This window comes from Petaurus breviceps, unplaced genomic scaffold, assembly GCF_028583685.1.
Source record: "Petaurus breviceps papuanus isolate PSGF00001 unplaced genomic scaffold, PetGlider_PUasm1.0 103, whole genome shotgun sequence".
Classification (NCBI taxonomy): Eukaryota; Metazoa; Chordata; class Mammalia; order Diprotodontia; family Petauridae; genus Petaurus; species Petaurus breviceps.
Window position 1 is genome coordinate 4,218,511 of NW_027185588.1, and position 17,559 is coordinate 4,236,069.

The 17,559-nt window shown below is 40.0% G+C and overlaps 1 protein-coding gene across 2 annotated transcripts in view; it reads left to right on the forward strand.

Moving 5' to 3' along the window:
* Positions 1 to 552: 552 nt before the first annotated feature.
* LOC138169871 (ceramide synthase 4-like) overlaps positions 553 to 17,559 on the forward strand; it is a 43,717-nt gene continuing 26,710 nt past the window's right edge. For both annotated transcript variants that reach the window (XM_069099471.1, XM_069099483.1), the window contains exons 1-2: positions 553 to 826; positions 15,321 to 15,494. In XM_069099471.1, the coding sequence (XP_068955572.1) occupies positions 15,322 to 15,494 (173 nt within the window). In that variant the 5' untranslated portion in view covers positions 553 to 826; position 15,321. The remainder of the gene's footprint in view (positions 827 to 15,320; positions 15,495 to 17,559) is intronic.

The window sequence follows — 17,559 nt, forward strand, 5'->3', positions numbered from 1 at the left end:
AAAGGTAGGAAGGGGCCGTGTGTCCTCGTGTTCAGTGTCTGGAGGGGGTGGTGTCATGATCCTGGGAGGACCAGAGATATCTGAAGGGACAAAGTACCCCTTTTTCTTGAGTGGGGCTGAGTGTCCCAGTGTGAGGCAGGGTGGTGATCCTGTGGGGAGGGGGATGAGTGGAGGTGAGCTTGCATGGGAGTGGGTGCCGGGTTGGAGATGGGCTGAGTCCTTGGAAGCGCAGAGGCGGTGGTCGGAAAAGTCAGTCCACCCAACTTCAGTATTGGGCTGGAGGAGAGCCTGGGGCCAGGCTGGAGAGGGAGAACCTTCAGGGATTTCTAGTGGCTCCTCCGAATCTGCCAGACTCCACTAGTTCCTTTTCCCGCACTTCTCTACCTGTCTTCTCACATTCCTTCCATCTCCCCCCATTCTACAGCCCCCTCCCACACACCCCGCCCTTGGAATCACCCTACAGACACTTCTTTCTTCCCCCAGCCTTGGCCTTTGGCCAAGAAGCCACCCGCCTCTCTCCAAAACCACCCCCTCCAGAGCCCGCCCCAGATCCCTTCGGTATTCTCACCATCAAGCTCCCTTTGTCCCGCCTGCTCCGCACCCTAGGCTCGGGCTCCAACTTACTCCGAGCTCTTCTGTACCCTTCACCCTCCAGGCTCCCTGCAGTTCCCATAGAAACCCTTCCCTAAGGGTAGCTTCCTCACTCCATTTGCCTTCCACCTGAGAAGGGACGCAGAACCAAACCGTGACACTCGAGCCAAGGCTGCTCGAGAGGAGGGGAGAGTCGGTCCCAACTGTTTTCCGTCTTTCTGTCCTTCAGCAGCAGGTAAGCGCTTCCTCCCCACCCCCTTTATCCTTTGTTCGGCCAGATAACCGGCCCCCATTCTGAAGGGTTTTCTCAACTGACATCCCCTCTGCTGGTGCTGATCGCGCCCTGCCCCTTTGCCTAGGGTCCAGCCCTCCCCTCCTGCCCAACCAGGGGAGCTCCTAGAGGTCTGTCTGCCCGTGGCTCTCTTTGTCCCTCATGCCTGGAGCACACTTACTCCTCAGTTCCTCTTCATTCCACAAGTATTTATCCTTGGTTTCCTTTAAGGATCTTATCAAACAGTAATTCCTGCCTGAGATATTTTCCCCTCCTCCCGCACCCCCCACAGTGCCAGGGCCTCTCCTTCCTCCATTATCTTGTATCTTTCTGGTATACAGCTGTATGTGTAATGTCTCTACCAGTACAATGAAAATTCTAGGGGGCAGGGAGTATTTCACTTTTGGCTTTGCAGCCTGAGTGCTTTGCACAGTGACTGACACATAGTTGGGCTTAAAAAAAAATATGCTTGCTGATTAATTTGTCTATCACATGCTTCTTCCAAACCTCAAGGAAGGCTTCCTGCACACACAAACACACACACCCTTCTTACTTTGTCTCTGTCTCTCCTCTTGTTCTTCCCAAGTGACCTCACCTCCTTATGACCACTATACCCCCATTTTATAAACACACAAACACACACACATCCCAAATGTCAGACACCCATTATAACAAATACATACCCATGTGAAACATAACATATATACACGTGTGTCACACGTCTCTGGCATTCTTGGGTCACATCCAATTTCCTAAAAGATCTATTACCCTTGGGTTACACATTTAATCCCTGTTTCATACCCTCTTTTATATCTTTCACAATCTACTTCTAAGAACATGGGGCTGGTCCAGGTTTGCTCCCAGGTCCAAGATAATCCTAAACCCAGAAGTAATCTGGTCAAAATCTCTGGAGTATTTCTTACTTCTTTAGGGTGGAGGGTTGAGGAGCAAGGTGGACCCCAGCCAGGAGTCAACCATGCAACTTGCTTGGCTAAGAGGCAGAAGAATACCCTATTGGAATAGAAATTGGACAGACTGGTGCTCATGGGTACCATCCATGGGCTGAACTGCTGGGTGGGATGGGATAGGGTGAGTTCTTAGGCCTCAGGGTGAGGTGGCCTGGCTTCCCAGGGTCAGTCTCATTTGCCTTCTTGTGAATATTAAAGGTGAATGCTGAGGTCAGGGCCCCATTCCCAAGGGAGGCTTCATTGTTTCCTCCACTACCCTATTCATATTTCTTTTCTCTCTTTCCTGCTCCCATGGCTCCCAACATTCCCTTACTTCCCAGTCTAATACCCCTTCTCTTGTATTTCACCCTAACTCCTATGACATCTCCCTATACCATGATTAACCACTTTATTCTCCAATTCCCCTTCCAAATTTACTTCTGACTTTCTGGATTTTGCCACCCAACCTCAGAAAGGGAAATTAGATAGGAATATAACCATCCAGGGTATAGGGTACACTACCTGCATGATTTCCATGCCTCTTCTGCTCTCATCTGATCTCCCTCAGGCTTTGTTGACAGTAGCCTACAATCTGGCACTTTCTTATTATAACTTTTGGTTCTATAAGGTCTTGTCTCCAGATTAAACTTGCTTCTATAAGGTCTTGATCCAAAATCAAATTCCTCCTTTGCTTTCTTGTCTCTCTAATCTTAGCTTGATTTCAGAAAGCATTTCAACAGTTGAAGTTATCCCGAAGTGAATTGGGTTGCCTTGGGAGGTCATGTGCTCCCCTTCAAGAAGATGATGGAGGGACAGCGATTCTTGTTTGTGTATGAAGTGGACCCTTCTAGTTCTGCAATAGAGGTGGCTCAGGGCTCTAGGCAAGAAATATGAATTCCTAGAGAGGCAGTGCCAAGATGGTGGAGTACATGGATCAACTCAACTGAACTCTCCCAGCATTCCCTTCTAAACGACTTTAAAATAATGCCTCAAATTGAATTCCAGAGCGGCACAGACAATAAAAGGTCACAGTGAGATATTTTTTTCCAGTCGAAGGCAAGTTAGGAGGTCAGCAATAGTGATCTGTGACACCAGAGTCATAACCAGTCTAAAGCATAGCCAATGCTGTGACAATACCAGCAGCAGTCCTTGGAGACATGTATACCAGCAGCAGTAGGTTCAGGAGTTCTTAGCCCACAAATGGTAAGGGTATTGGACAACTAGTCAGAAAGAGATTACAAAGGACCCTTTCCTGGCACTGGGTGCAGGGACCTGTTCCATTGCCTATACACAGTTTTAGGTTTCAGTGGATAAATGGAAGTAGATAGCAGAATGTATTAGAAACCAGACAATATGTTGTTTACAAGAAAGAAACTTGAAAGAGAGAAGGACACACTGAGTAAAAATAAAGGGCTGGAGCAGAATCTTTTATCTTATGCTTCAGCTGAGATAAAAAAGACAGTGGAGCAATCATGATCTCAGACAAAGCAAAAGCAAAAATAGACCTAATTAAAGGAGATAAGCAGGGAAATGGCATTTTGCTAAATAAGGTACCATGGATAATGAGATATCATCAATGCTAAACACATGTACACTAAATGACATAGAATCCAACTTCTTAAAAGAAAAGTTAAATCAGTTACTGGAGGAAATAGAGAGTAAAACTAAGCTATGGGGAGACCTCAGCATTACCCTTTCAGAAAGATAAATCTAACCATAAACTAAATAAGGAAAAAGGTAAGGAGATGAATAGAATTTTACAAAAATTAGATATTATAGACCTCTCAAGAAAATCAAATGAAACTGGAAAGGAATACATGTTTTTCTTGGCTGCACATGGCATCTTCATGGTACAAATTATTGAGGACTAAAACCCCCTCAACCAAATACAGAAAATCAGAAATATTAAATACATTCTTTTAATATTGTAATTCAATAAAAATTGCACTCAATAAATGGCAGTAGAAAGATAGATTAAAAATTAATTGAAGGGGTGGCTAGGTGGCTCAATGAATAGAACACCGGCTCCAGAGTCAGGAGGACCTGAGTTCAAATCTGGCCTCAGACACTTAACACAAAAAACTAGCCATGTGACCTTGGGCAAGTCACTTAACACCCATTGCCCTACCTTCCCCCCTCCAAAAAAAAAGCAAAAAAAAATAATTGAAAAGTAAGTAATGAAATCCTAAAGAGTGAGTGAATCAAAGAACAAGTTATGGAAACAATAATTTCATGAAAGAGAAAGTCAACAATGAGACAACATACTAAAATTCGTGGAATGCAGTCAAGGGAGTACTTAAGTGAAATTTTATATCTCTAAATGCTTATATCAATAAAATAGAGAAGAAGCAGATGAATTAATTGGATATGCAATTTTAAAAAACTAGAGGAAGGAGAAATTAGAAATCTGTAGTTAAATACCAAATTGAAAATCCTGAAAATTAAAGGAAAGATGAATAAAATTGAAAATAAGAAAACTATTCAACTAATAAATAAAACTAGGAACTGACTTTATGAAAACAGAAATAAAATAGATAAATCATTGGTTGCTTTGATTAAAAAGAAAGAAGAAAATCAAATTACCTGTATCAAAAATGAAAAAGAGAAATTCACTACCAATGAAGATGAAATTAAAGCAATTATTGGGACTTATTTTGACCAATTATATGTTAATAAATTTAACAATCTAAATGAAATGGAAGAATATTTACAAAAATATAAATTGCCTAGATTAACAGAAGAGGAAATAAAATCATTATATCTTAGGAAATTAAATAACCCTATCTTAGAAAAAGAAATTGAACCAGCCATCAATAAGCTCCCTAAGAAAAAATTCCCCAGACCAGATTGACAAGTGAATTCTACCAAACATTAAAAAAACCCAATTGATTCTAATACTATATAAACTATTTGGGAAAAGAGGCAAAGAAGTTCTACCTAATTCCTTTAATTGCACAAATATGATGCTGATACCTAAACCTGGAAGAGCCAAACAGAGAAAGAAAACTACAGACCAAGTTCTCTAATGAATATTGATGCAAAAACATTAAATAAGACACTACCAAGGATATTATAGCAATATATCAGAAAGATCATACATTATGACCAGGTGAGATTTATACCAGGAATGCAGGGCTGGTTCAATTTTAGGAAAACTATCAGCATGATTGACCATATCAATATAAAAACCAACAAAAGTCATATGATTTTCTCACTAGATACAGAAAAAAAAGCTTTTGATGAAATGCCATATTCATTCCTATTAAAAACACTGGAAATTAGAGGAATAAATGGAACTTTCCTTAAAATAATAAGTACTATGAAAAATTCTCTAAATCATTGTTGATTAGAGAAATGCAAATTAAATAAACTTTGAGGTACCACCTCATACCTATCACATGGGATAACATGGTGGAAAAGAAAAATGATAAATGATGGAGAAGATGTGGAAAAATTAGGACACTAATGCACTGTCTGTGGAGTTGTGAAACCATTCTGGATAGCAATTTGGAATTATGGCCAAAGGACTATAAAACTGCATATCTTCTGATGCAGCAATACTATTACTACACCTGTATCCCAAAGAGATCAAAGAAAAAGGAAAAGGACCTACATGTATAAAATATTTCTAGTAGTTCTTTTCATTGTGGTAAAGAATTGGCAATTAAGGGGATGCCCATCAATTGGGGAATGGTTGAACAAGTAATATTATATTATTGTGATGGACTGCTATTGTGCTATAAGAAATAACAGGCAGGATGGTTTCAGAAAAACCTGAAGAGACTTATATAAAAATGAATGTTAAAAAGATAAATATTAAGTTTTTAAAGAATGAAATATGAGTTTTTTTGCATAAATTTGCATGATCAATGGGGAAATATCAGAATTTCATAGTTGGGAAATTTCTCCCACTTGAATTTTTTTTTCCTTTGGAGTAGTTGACGGCAATAAGGCAATAGAAATCAGAGATATTTCATTGCAGTTTGCTCACTTAGAGTATGATACATTCCATTGGCAGTTGACGGAAATTGGTGTCATTCGCAATTTGCCTCATAGTATTTATGCATTGGATGAAACAAAGAAAAAAATTGGGTTCTTGTTGCTATGTAGCTGGTCATATAAAGAAAAAATATGTGCTTGTTAAGGAGAATGTATTCTAAGGGATGTGTCCTTGTTCGTGTGGTAAATTGTACTAAATCAAAAAGAACTGTCCATTAGGTTAGATAAGGGAAGAGAACACTTCTTATACTGTTGAAGTTCTCTTTTATAGCAATTAAGTGTTTTTGTACCAATTAAGGGAGCAAAGAAGACTTTGAAAGGAACCAACTGTTGCAGCTGTTCTTGCAGTTCATTCAGGGATCATATACCACAAAATAGTTAATATAGAACTAAATGCAATGAGTCACGTCTTTCCAAAGTTCTACTTTCAACAGGTTCTAGCTAGCTTCTGCACAAAATTCCTGGGCACAGTAGCCAGTATCTGACAAGAGGTCATCACCCACTATTTTCTCAAAGATCCCAGTGAGGAGGAGCCCATTATCTACTGAGGTAGCCCATTCTACCTTGGCACAGCTCAGGTTGTTGGGATTAACTGGAGATGGTTAATCAGTGTCCTACTAAAAATGGAATGCCCAGAATTCAATTCAGTACCCCAGGTATGATCTGACTAGATTATACTAGAGAGCATCCTAAACTAAAGACAAAGAGATTATCACCTCCTGGATTCTAGAATCCTCAGTCAAGGAACTGAGAATCAGAAAGTTTGAAAGCTTTACCCAAGGTCACACAGTGACTGAACTATAATCTTTGAGCCATACAGTGACTCAAAATGACCATTTTATCTCCCCCCTCATTAAAGTTGAGAGTCTTCATATTACCTATAAAATCAAATGGAAATTGCTCTATCAAAAAAAAAACAAACTCTTCTCACCCTGACCCTTTTCCAGTGGTATGCTAACAAATATTTAACAACCAGTTCTTCAGAAAAAATAATGTTCCCAAGAAACACGTTTAGTCTACATTATTAACATTTTCTTCACCACTTTCTTAAGTACAGAAATCAATAAAACAATCGATCAAACCCCAATTTGTAGCTTTGGTGATGTTCAGGGCATAAATGTTCACACTAAAAATGGACAATCTACTCTCCAATTGTTTTCCTCTTTAGTGCCTCCCTCCATGCAGCCTGTACAACTAAACTAACCTACTTGCTGTACCTTACACACAGGGCTTCTCCCATCTATATGCCTTCACAATAGCTGTCTCCTATGCCTACAATGCTCTCCCTCTTCACTTTTGCCCCTTAAAATATTGGTTTTTCTTCAAAAAAGTTCAACTCACCTTTCCTGGTCCCTTTCCCTTCTGAGTCTACCTTCCTTTTACTGTATACATGTGCTTATTGACATGTCTCTCCTCCATTAGAATGCAAACTTTTTGAGGGCTTTGAATTGTCATGGTTTAGATACACCACAAGCACTTAGCACCTCCTTGTTGATGTATTGATTTTGCTTCTCTTTTCTCCACCAAAGAGAAGAATCTTTCCGCGAAAGCTAAGAACGAAGATCTCTGGTAGGGAGCTGTTTGTCCACCCTGATATATGAACTGAGATAGCAAGAGAGCAGCTACCTCCTCTGCAGGACTGATCAGCCAACCTAGGGGTTCCTCGCCTAGAGGCTGAGGGGTTGGGATGCTGAGCCATTGTTAGTGATCTTTATAGCACTGGCGTAAGGAAGGATGGGGAATGGGCAGGACTGGAATAAGGTAAATATCCTTACTGTCATCTCAAGGGGCATGAAAACAGCTTGTCACAAGCCAAGGAGCTTGACTTGGATTTCTGATGAAATCTAGAATGTGTCATTAAACAAAAAGGTGAATAGCTAGGAAAAGATATCACTGATCACAAAGGTCGTTTAGTAGTAGATAGAGTGTTAGGCCTAACATGAAGAGGATAAGAGTTCAAATATGGCCTCAAAGACTAGCTGTGTGACCCCGGGCAAGTCACTTAACCTCTGTTTGCCTCAGTTTCCTCAACTCCAAAATGAGAATACTAATAATAATAGGGTTATTGTGAGGATCAAATGCAATGTTTGTGAAAGCGCTTGGTACATGGTAGGTGCTTAATAAATGATTGTTTCTTTCCTTCTTTTCATTTTTAATATCATTCCTCAACTATGATAGAGATATTTTACCTAGATTTTAGTGAATCACTTGATAAAGTCTTTCAAGTCAAGTCGACAAGAATTTAGTAAGAGTCCACTATGTTCCAGGCACTGTGCTACTCCTGAGAATAAAAAGAAAGTGAAAAGGGGCGGCCAGGTGGCTCAGCGAGTAAGAGCACCGGCTCCAGTGTCGGGATGACCTGGATCAAATCCGGGTTCAGATACTCAGCACCACACCCAGAAATAACTGGCTGTGTAACCTTGAGCAAGTTACTTAACCCCTATTGCTTTAAAAAAAAAAAAGAAAGCTAAAAAAGGTTCCTTCTTTCAAAGAATTCAAGTTCTAGTGGGGAAAACAATATACAAACAACCATGTGCAAATAATATAGACAAAGATAGGTAATTGTGGATGGAAGGCTCTAGTATGAATGGGTATTAGAAATATTTCTTATGCAAGGTTTGATCTTAGCTGGAACCTGAAGGAAGCAGGGGAATCTAGAAGGTAGAGATGAGGAAAAAGTATTCTAGGCATGGGGGAGAGCCAGTGTATTTGCCCATAGTTGGGAGATTTGTTTTGGTCAAACAGGCCAATGAAAAAGATGGAGAGCTGTGTACTAGAAGAGTGAGTTAGGTGAACTCAGAATTGGTGACACCGCTAATTACAAAGCAGAAGCATTACTAGTTGATTACAGCTTGATAGAGCAATGGATAGAACATTAGTTTTGGAGTCCTGAATTCAGATCTTGCCTCAGACACTTGCTAGGTATATGATTTTGGGCAAGTCACTCACTCTCAGCCTTAGTTTCCTCATCTGTAAAATGGAGATAATAATAACACCTACCTTCCAGGATCCTTATAAGGATAAAATGAGTTAATATTTAGAAAATGCTTTGTAAACCTTAGCTGCCATATGGATGTTAGCTATAATGATGATGATAATAAAGAAATTAGAAGAAGTCTCCAAGGGAGCTCCCCAGGTACTTGCCTTACCCATGGGTTAAAAAAGTAATTTCCCAAATACAAGAGGAGGGAGCTATGGCTAGACTTTTATTCATTTAGAGAATATCTGAACCCAGCCCTGCTCTCTAGACCTGGGAAAATTTCTTCCATCTTTGTCATTTCTCTTAAAAGAGGCAGTGACAAGAGGAGAACTCTACTCTGGACCAGCATATCTGGCTTCTAGTCTTTGATATGCCAATAACTTTACTGACTAGTCTCAAGCAAGCATCTTTGTCCTCTATTTGTGGTTAATTCCAAAAGAAGGGAAGGGGATCAAGCTACTCTCTTGCTTATTCCCCAACATTTAGTAGGCAGTGCTCTCTAAATAAATAATTCTATGAGAATTAACTCTGTGCCATTAAAAAGTAAAAGTAAAATCCAATACATAATTTTCACATAGCAATACATATAGCTTTTTGTATACCAGTAAGTTATTGAAGGATATTAGTCTTTGCACAGATAAATTATAACCACTCAGATCTTAAACAGATATTGAGAGCTGGGAGTGCAAATGAGACTCTTGGCAGGCTCCCTGAGATACTTCCAGATGAAGGACACACTTTTGGGGGCCTATTGTTATCTTAGTTGGGGGTGGGAAGGTGGAGGGAATGTGCCAGGCAGGGAAAATTTTTTAACCAAGTAGGAGAAAAGAAAAAGTTTATGTGTTACCTTTTAGCACATGATTTTTTTTTCCTTTGGTCTTTCTTTTATAGATGTTTATTTTTAGTCTTATTTTTAATTTTGGAATAAAACAAGAATTTCTATAACATAGTACAATAAAAAAGATGATTGTACATGAAACTGCAAGTATATTTTGCACAACTTGCTATTCCATTCAAATATACAACAAAACAACTAAAAAGTGAAAGCAAAACCCAATACATAACCTTCATATAGCAGTACATACAACTTACATGTACCAGTAAGATTATGAGGATATGAGTCTTTGCAGAGATAAGTTATAGCCATTCAGATCTTAAATAGATAACGAGAGCAGGGAGTACAAATGTGACTCTTGGCTGGCTCCCTGAGAGACTTCCAGATGAAGAACACACTCTTTTGGGCCTATTGTTATCTTATTTGGGGGGAAGGGGTGAGGGGAGAGATAGCCTGCCAGGCAGAGAAAACTTTTGAAACAAGTAGGAGAAAAGAAAAGAAAAATGTGCTACCCTTTTGGCATGTGTTTTTTTTTATTCTTTCTTTTATACATTTTCATTTTTAATTTTATTTTTAATATATGGAATAAAACAAGCATTTCCATAACAAATGGAATAATTCCATGTTATGGAAAAATTCCATAACAAATATAATAAAAAAAGATGATTGTCCATGAAACTGCAAATCTACTATGCACAACTTGCTAATCTATTAAAATATACAGCAAAATTATCATGTAAATTTCCTTTATTTCTCCTTCCCTTCCACCTCACCCTAGAGATGACTACCAGTAGACATAAATAAATTTTTATATTTTTGTGAACATATATATACACACACACATCTATACACACATACATATGTAAAATTGTTATATACATACTTCTATTTATCAGTTTTTTCTCTGGATGCAGATACTTTCTTCATATGTCCTTTAAAGACATAAGATTTTGGCATAAGAATTCATTATTTGGTAAAATTTCTTGGGAAAACTGGAAAGCAATCTGGTAGAAACTAAACATAGACCAGTATTTTACACCATTTACTGATATAAGGTCAAAATGAATGCATGACCTAGATATAAAGAAATTTTACAAGAAGATTAGAAGAACACAGAGCATATTACTTATCAGACTTATGGATAAGCAAACAACTTATGAATGAACAAGAGATAGAGAACAAAGTTAGGTGTAAAATGGATAATTTCAATTACATTAAAAAGGTTTTATACAAATAAGAAAAATGTGGCATATGGATTTATGAAGTTCAAAGCCCCATGGCTCAAAGAAAACTATTAGTTTTTCACATGAAAGCAAAAGGGATTATAAGAAATAATACCTAATACAAAAGGTTCTGCTGTCTCCCACAGTGGGAGCTGCATGTGCAGTTTCAGTAGATTTTATGATAGTAATTACAGTAGTAAATTCTTATTGAATAAGAAATAATAACAATAATAAATAATAAAAACAATCTTGATCTGTCACTTACTTTCACTTCTGGATATAAAAATTCATATATTATTATTAGCCCAATGAACCAAGAAGTGGATGACAGTGGTCAGAATAAAGCACTGACTAATGAAAAAAAGTCCTCCCGGGGTTTTCTGCCCCTTTCCAGGACTCAGTTTCCCCATTTATAAAACAAAAGGTCTGGACTAGTCTAAATAAAGGTCCACTTTCAGCTCTGCCATCCTGTATTCTAAGGGCCCTCCCAGCTCTGCCATTCTGGGTTCTAAGGGGCCTCCCAGCTCTTCCATTCTGTGTCCTAAGGGCCCTCCCAGCTCTGACATCCTGTGTGCTAAGGGCCCTCCCAGCTCTGACATCCTGTGTCCTAAGGGCCCTCCCAGCTCTGACATTCTGTGTCCTAAGGGCCCTCCCAGCTCTGACATTCTGTGTCCTAAGGACCCTCCCAGCTCTGCCATTCTGTGTTCTAAGGGCTCTCCAAGTTCTGATGTTCTGTGTTCTAAGAGCCTCCCCGACTGGCCTTTTACTATTCTGTGGATAGTTGGTAGCAAGTGAGTGGGTTCCTTACTAGGCTTCCTTCGCCTGCGTTTTCCTCCTTGGTCATCCAGCCCTTCTTTTTCTTTCCCAATTCCTCATGAAGCTCTTGACGTGATCATTGCTCATCCTTCACCCTTGAACAGGACCGATGACAAGGTGATGTCATGACATGTAAGTGAGTTGGATTTAAGTGAAACGGAGCTGTGCAGTCATGTCTCACTCTCTCCTCCAGAATCATTGTAGTCCAATGGCAAGATATGAATCAGATGAGTGACAATGGCCCCGGATGCAGTGGACACCGCGGTCTTTCTAAGTTAAGGTCTTTCCTAGGTCTCAGTTTTCTGAGCCAACACCTGTTCAGTGATTAAAGGCTAGGTAAGAATTGAGGTAGACGGTGGCCTAGTTTGCCTTCACAAAAGAATATACCTGGGAGGGGAAGACTCTCAGAGTTTATGGAGAGAATGGAAATACTTCCTATTTACACTCATTCTGATCCATCAAAACCCATACAATGTCCTTAAGAAGGGTATCCTTCTGCAGATGGAGATTCCCTGGCAGCTTCTGGGAGCTGGAACTGGGGCATCTGACTTCAGGGCTGGCCCCACAAAGGCTTCTAGGTTAGAAAAGTGGTGTAATATGGCTTCTTCCCATTCGTTGTAAATCAGACTTCTGAAAATTACCCCTGTCCAGAGAAGGCAAACCAGTTTATAACCCTCTTCCTGTCTGTAAGCCCTAGGACCTTCAAGGAAGTGAACATCAGGGAGGTAGGTAGGGCCTGTATATTACAGGAGAACACAGTCAATTGTACCCTGACTGTCCACATAGCTACCAAGTACTGATGGAATATGGTTCCTCTCCTGGGATGAGTTCATCCATGCTCAGACATTCATTTATACTCATGCTGTGCCCAGCTTCTGTTTTCCTTTGGGTCAGGTTCCAAGGGAATTAGCAGAATACCATATGTGATGCTTCTGCTTAATGCTCTAGCCCCACTAGGCAGCCCAATTTATATTGATTAATGCAGTTGAAGGATGCCTTCCTCATCAAGACTATACAATTGACACCATCTTCCCCTCAAAGCTGGGAAGGTGGCATATGTGCCCGACTGGGCTTGAGGACAATTTTATCTCAGATGGTACAGTGGGAGACAGGAGAGATAAGCGAAGCACAGCTGGAGATTTCTCTGGTCAACAAGGAGTTTCCTCGTCAAGTTCATTGGAGATGAAGAGGGTAAAGATGGAAATATTTGGTGCATGCCTTGGATAGTCAGTCAGTGAACAAGCATATGTTGAATTTTTGTGTTTGGCCCTGCTAAATTCTAGGAAAAGATAGTCCAAAACGCGAGAGGGGGGCGGGGAGGGTCCAGGAATGGAGGATACTAGGAGAATGGATTTCAGAATTCACCAAGGGGATCAGAGCCCCAGGATAACTCTGCTTCTTCTGTAGAAGGCACAGACATACTTCCAGTCAACAAGTCAAGTAACAAGCATTTATTAAACTTTATGGGACAGGGCTAAGCATCAGGGATATCAAGACAGGTAAAAACAGCCCTCCAGTGGCCCAAGTTTGAAAGCCTAGCATTGCCATTAGTTTCTCAGTTTTCCTCATCCCTCCTATCTAATCCCTTGCCATAGTTTATTGAATCTATCCACACAGCCTAGCTTGAATCTGACCCCCTCTCTTTACTCACACAGCTTTCAACCAGACCAAGCAAAGAGCCCATCCTCCTTTGGGTTCTCTTTTCCTCAATGTTGCTTTAAACAACACCCCCTGCCCTATATTATTGACCTTAGTTTTCCTCTCTATCTTCTACTTATTAGAATATAGTCACTCATGGGGCTATTTATGCCGGATCCTGGCATCCTTTTATATTCATTTATCTCCTGTCATCTGCTCTTACTTCCAACTTCTGTATATAACTTTATAAAAATCTGAACTGTTTAGTGAGTCCCCTGTGTATACACACAGGGCAAAGTGGATAAAGTCCTGGGCCTGGAATCAGAAAGATTTGAGTTCAAATTGGGCTTCAGACACCTGATGTGTGACCCTAGGTGAGACACTTAATTTCTGCCTGCCTCCATTTCCTCAACTGTAAAATGGGAATGATAATAGCATGTACTTCCCATGGTCATCATGAGGATCAAATGAGTTATTTGTCAACTACTTAGCATAGCACCTAGTATATAGTAGGTGCTTAATAAATGTTTTCTTCAGACAACTTCCATTTTTCCTAGTCTTTGGGATTATTTCCTTGAAGAAAATGTTCTTAAAAATAAAAGGTATGGAAATGTAGCATGGGTTTCCACAGGAGGCAACAGGTTCCCTTTCTTTGAAGATCTTCAAAGGGAAACCTGGCTTGGGCCCCTTGTTGGGTCATCTAGAGGGGGGAATTCCTTTTCATGGATTACTTGTTCATGCACAGTTGGACTAGATGGTCTCGAGGAACCCTTTCAAGTCTGGAATTCTCAGTTAGTGAGAATGAGATGCCAGGTACTGAGCTAGGAGTTAATGGCATATGGACAAAACAAAGAAAAACCAAACCAGCTCTTGCACCACAAGGAATTTATACTCCCTTTTGGGCAATGCTTCTGGCCCAGAACAGACAAGGGACATGGTATACAAGGAGGGACACCACTCCCAGGTAAGGAGAGTCAATGTCTTTCCCTGGAAATGGGTTAACAGACTGGCCTCTCAGTGGGCAGCCCCAAAAGCATTTCTTGATCTCACCAGCCACTGCCATTTAGGGGCAGAAGGACATTCAGGGGGAAGAGAAGCCTTTGAGGTCTTCCTGAACTCAGAGAGGTGAGGTCCCAGAACCTATGTCACTGGCGAAGATGGGGGAGGGGGAAGGGACCAAGGGAAGTTTTTCTAGAGGAAACTTAGAGTGCCAGAGATGGATAGACCCTGAGACAGGGTCTAGTACCACTCTCATCTGAAGCAAGAATCCTCTCCTACATTGTCACCAACAGGGGTCATCATTCAGCCTTTCTCCCTGAATGCTTTCAGTGATAGGAAGATCACTATTCTTGCTTGAAATCAATGGTTGCTCCTAGCTCTGCCATTCTCTTTTTTGGTCTAACCCTCTTAATTCTGACATTTACTAAGGACCTTCCACCTCCGGCATTCTGGGTTCCATAGGAGCTGTCAATTCTTTGGTTCTAGGACCTGTTTTCCCTCCATTGGAAACTGTCTTCCCCAACCTCTGCCACCTTGACATTCCATGGTCATATCAGAAGCAACACTGGGTTGAGCTAATCTGTTTAAGGCAGGTGCTGGATAGACTGGGACACCTGAATCTCTTATGTCAAGGAAGATTTAGGCAGCAGCCAGCATGTTAGATGAAACCTGAACAACCAATATATTCTCGCCTGACCCTTGATCCCCAATCCCCAAGATCTTTCAGGGCAAATGCATTAGAAATAGCTCTGGAGTGGGAAGTAGGAAACCTGAGTTCTAGACTCAGTTCTTTCATTGACTCTCCATGTGACCTTAGGTAAATCTCATCCTATTTTGGGGCCTCAGTTTCTCTATCTGTAAGATGAAGTGGTTAGACTTCCTCAAGTCTCCTATAGTTATGACATTCTCTGTTTCTAAAATTGATGATCTGGGTACACTGACTTTGTTAACTAGCTCTTGAATAATCAACACATGCTTTTCCCTGATGATCCTTTTGAGACATTTGATGTCTTATCCTCAGGATGCTGAACACTCTGTACAAGTCATTTTGGAAGGCTGAATACTGGTTACCACCCGGTTACACCTGGGCTGATTTGGAAGATTCAGATGGAATCACATACCCTCATCCCAGAGACCTGCTGGCAGCCATTCCCCTGACATTTGTCTTAATAATCATTAGATACGGCATTGAGAGGTGAGTCAACTGTAGAGGGTTTCCCCTTAGCCCCTTTTAAAAAAAGTAAAAATTTTACTGATTCTTTTTGTTTTTATAGTTCTTTAAGGATATACCCTCCCCTGTTCCCAACCCATACAGTGTACACTTTCTCTTCTTTTTTTTTTTTTTTAAAGCAATTGGGATTAAGTAACTTGCTCAAGGTTACACGGCCAGTTATTTCTGGGTGTGGTGCTGAGTATCTAAGTCCAGATTTGATCCCCAGGTCATCCCAACACTGGAGCCAGTGCTCTTACTCGCTGAGCCACCTGGCCACCCCTAATCAATTGGGGTTAAGTAACTTGCTCAAGGTTACATGGCTAGGTGTTTCTGGGTGGGTGCTAAGTGTCTGAGCCCGGGATTCGATCTCCAGGTCATCCCGACACTGGAGCCGGTGCTCTTACTCGCTGTGCTACCTGGCCGCCCCTACACTTTCTCTTCTAACAAAGAAAAAATTAATCAACACCAACCAATGCATCAATCACATCTGACAATGAATGCAACATTCTGCATCCATAGGACTCCACATCTGTAAGGAAGGCAGGGACCAGTTAATTTCTTCATTTCTTCAAGGGAGAAGTGAAGCAAGATGTGTCATTAAATTAATAACATTCAAGTCCATTTATATTGTTGTAGTTAATGTACATACTGTTCTTAGGAGTTTTACTTCATAATGCATTTGTTCAGTCAAGTTTTTTCAAGTTTCTCTTAATTCCTCATATTCATCATTTTGTTTAGCAGATAATTTTCCATTAAATCCATACACCACAATTTATTTAGCTATTCCCTAATCATCAGGAATGTATTATGTTTCCAAGAGTTTTTTTTTTTTGCTTTTTTGTATCCTACCACAAAATATGCCGTTATTAAGATTTTATTATATGTGAGATTTTCCCTTATGTCACTGACACCCCTAGGGCATTATATATACACCTAGCAATGAGATGTCTGCGTCAAATGGTTTCAATTGTTTAGTGAATCTTGTAGCATTAATCCAAATTTCTTCCTAGAATTTTTGGATGAATTCAGAGCTCCATCAATATTTTATTATTATGTCTATCTCCTCATAGCCACTTCAGCATTGACAATTTTCATCTTTTGTCATGTTGCTATTTTGATGGATATGAAGTGAGACATCTGAGTTATTTTTCTCTGCATTTTTCTAATTATTAGTGACACAGAGCAATCTTTTATTTGACTATTGACAGTCTGTAATTCTTTCTAGATAAGTTTGTAATATTCTTAGATGACATCTATAGGCAAACTATTTTGACTTTTTATATCTATATTAGTTTTGATATATCTTCCATAGAAGATTCTTATCAAAGATATTTGATAAAAAGATTTTTTCATAGTTAAAGTTATATTTGTTAGGTTTTCATTTTCTTCCATTTGTTTCTTTGCCATTAATTATTATGGCCTTCTTTGGAGTCTGTGATATGTCCTTGAGCATCATTTTGCTTACACCCATTTCATCTTGTTGTGTTTCAACAAGATCTCTCTTGGATCACCAGTATGCATTCTCTTTAGGCTGGCCACTTTATTTTTCAGCAGAGAAAATTGGGGCCTAAAGTGGTAAGGTGTCTTGCCCAGGGTCACAGAATGGGTAATAGATTAGAGATTCTGGTCCAAGTCTTTTAATTCCAAATCTAACATTTTTTTCACCATATCACACCATTCAAAGTAGGCCTACAAAGTGTTTTCCTCTTAAATCTTGTAAGATTATAATATTTGAATATTTAATTCCTTTGCACAGCCCCTCTCTTCTAAGAGAGGAGGCCTTCAGTGGGTGGATTCAGAGGTTCAAGGAATTCTGTATATTCATTCTCCTAGCATATTTACCTCATGAGCCCCTACTGATGTATTCACCTTTAATAATCAGTCAGAAGACACAACTAGTTCAAATCAAAAGCACTTTAATGAAATGTTAGGCTGAGGAAAGTAGCCCCACATATCTGGGGCCTAGTATCCCCAAAATACAACATATCAGTGGAAAGAATGAGCACATATCTGTAAGATACATGGGGAGTTACACTTGTAGGTTGTG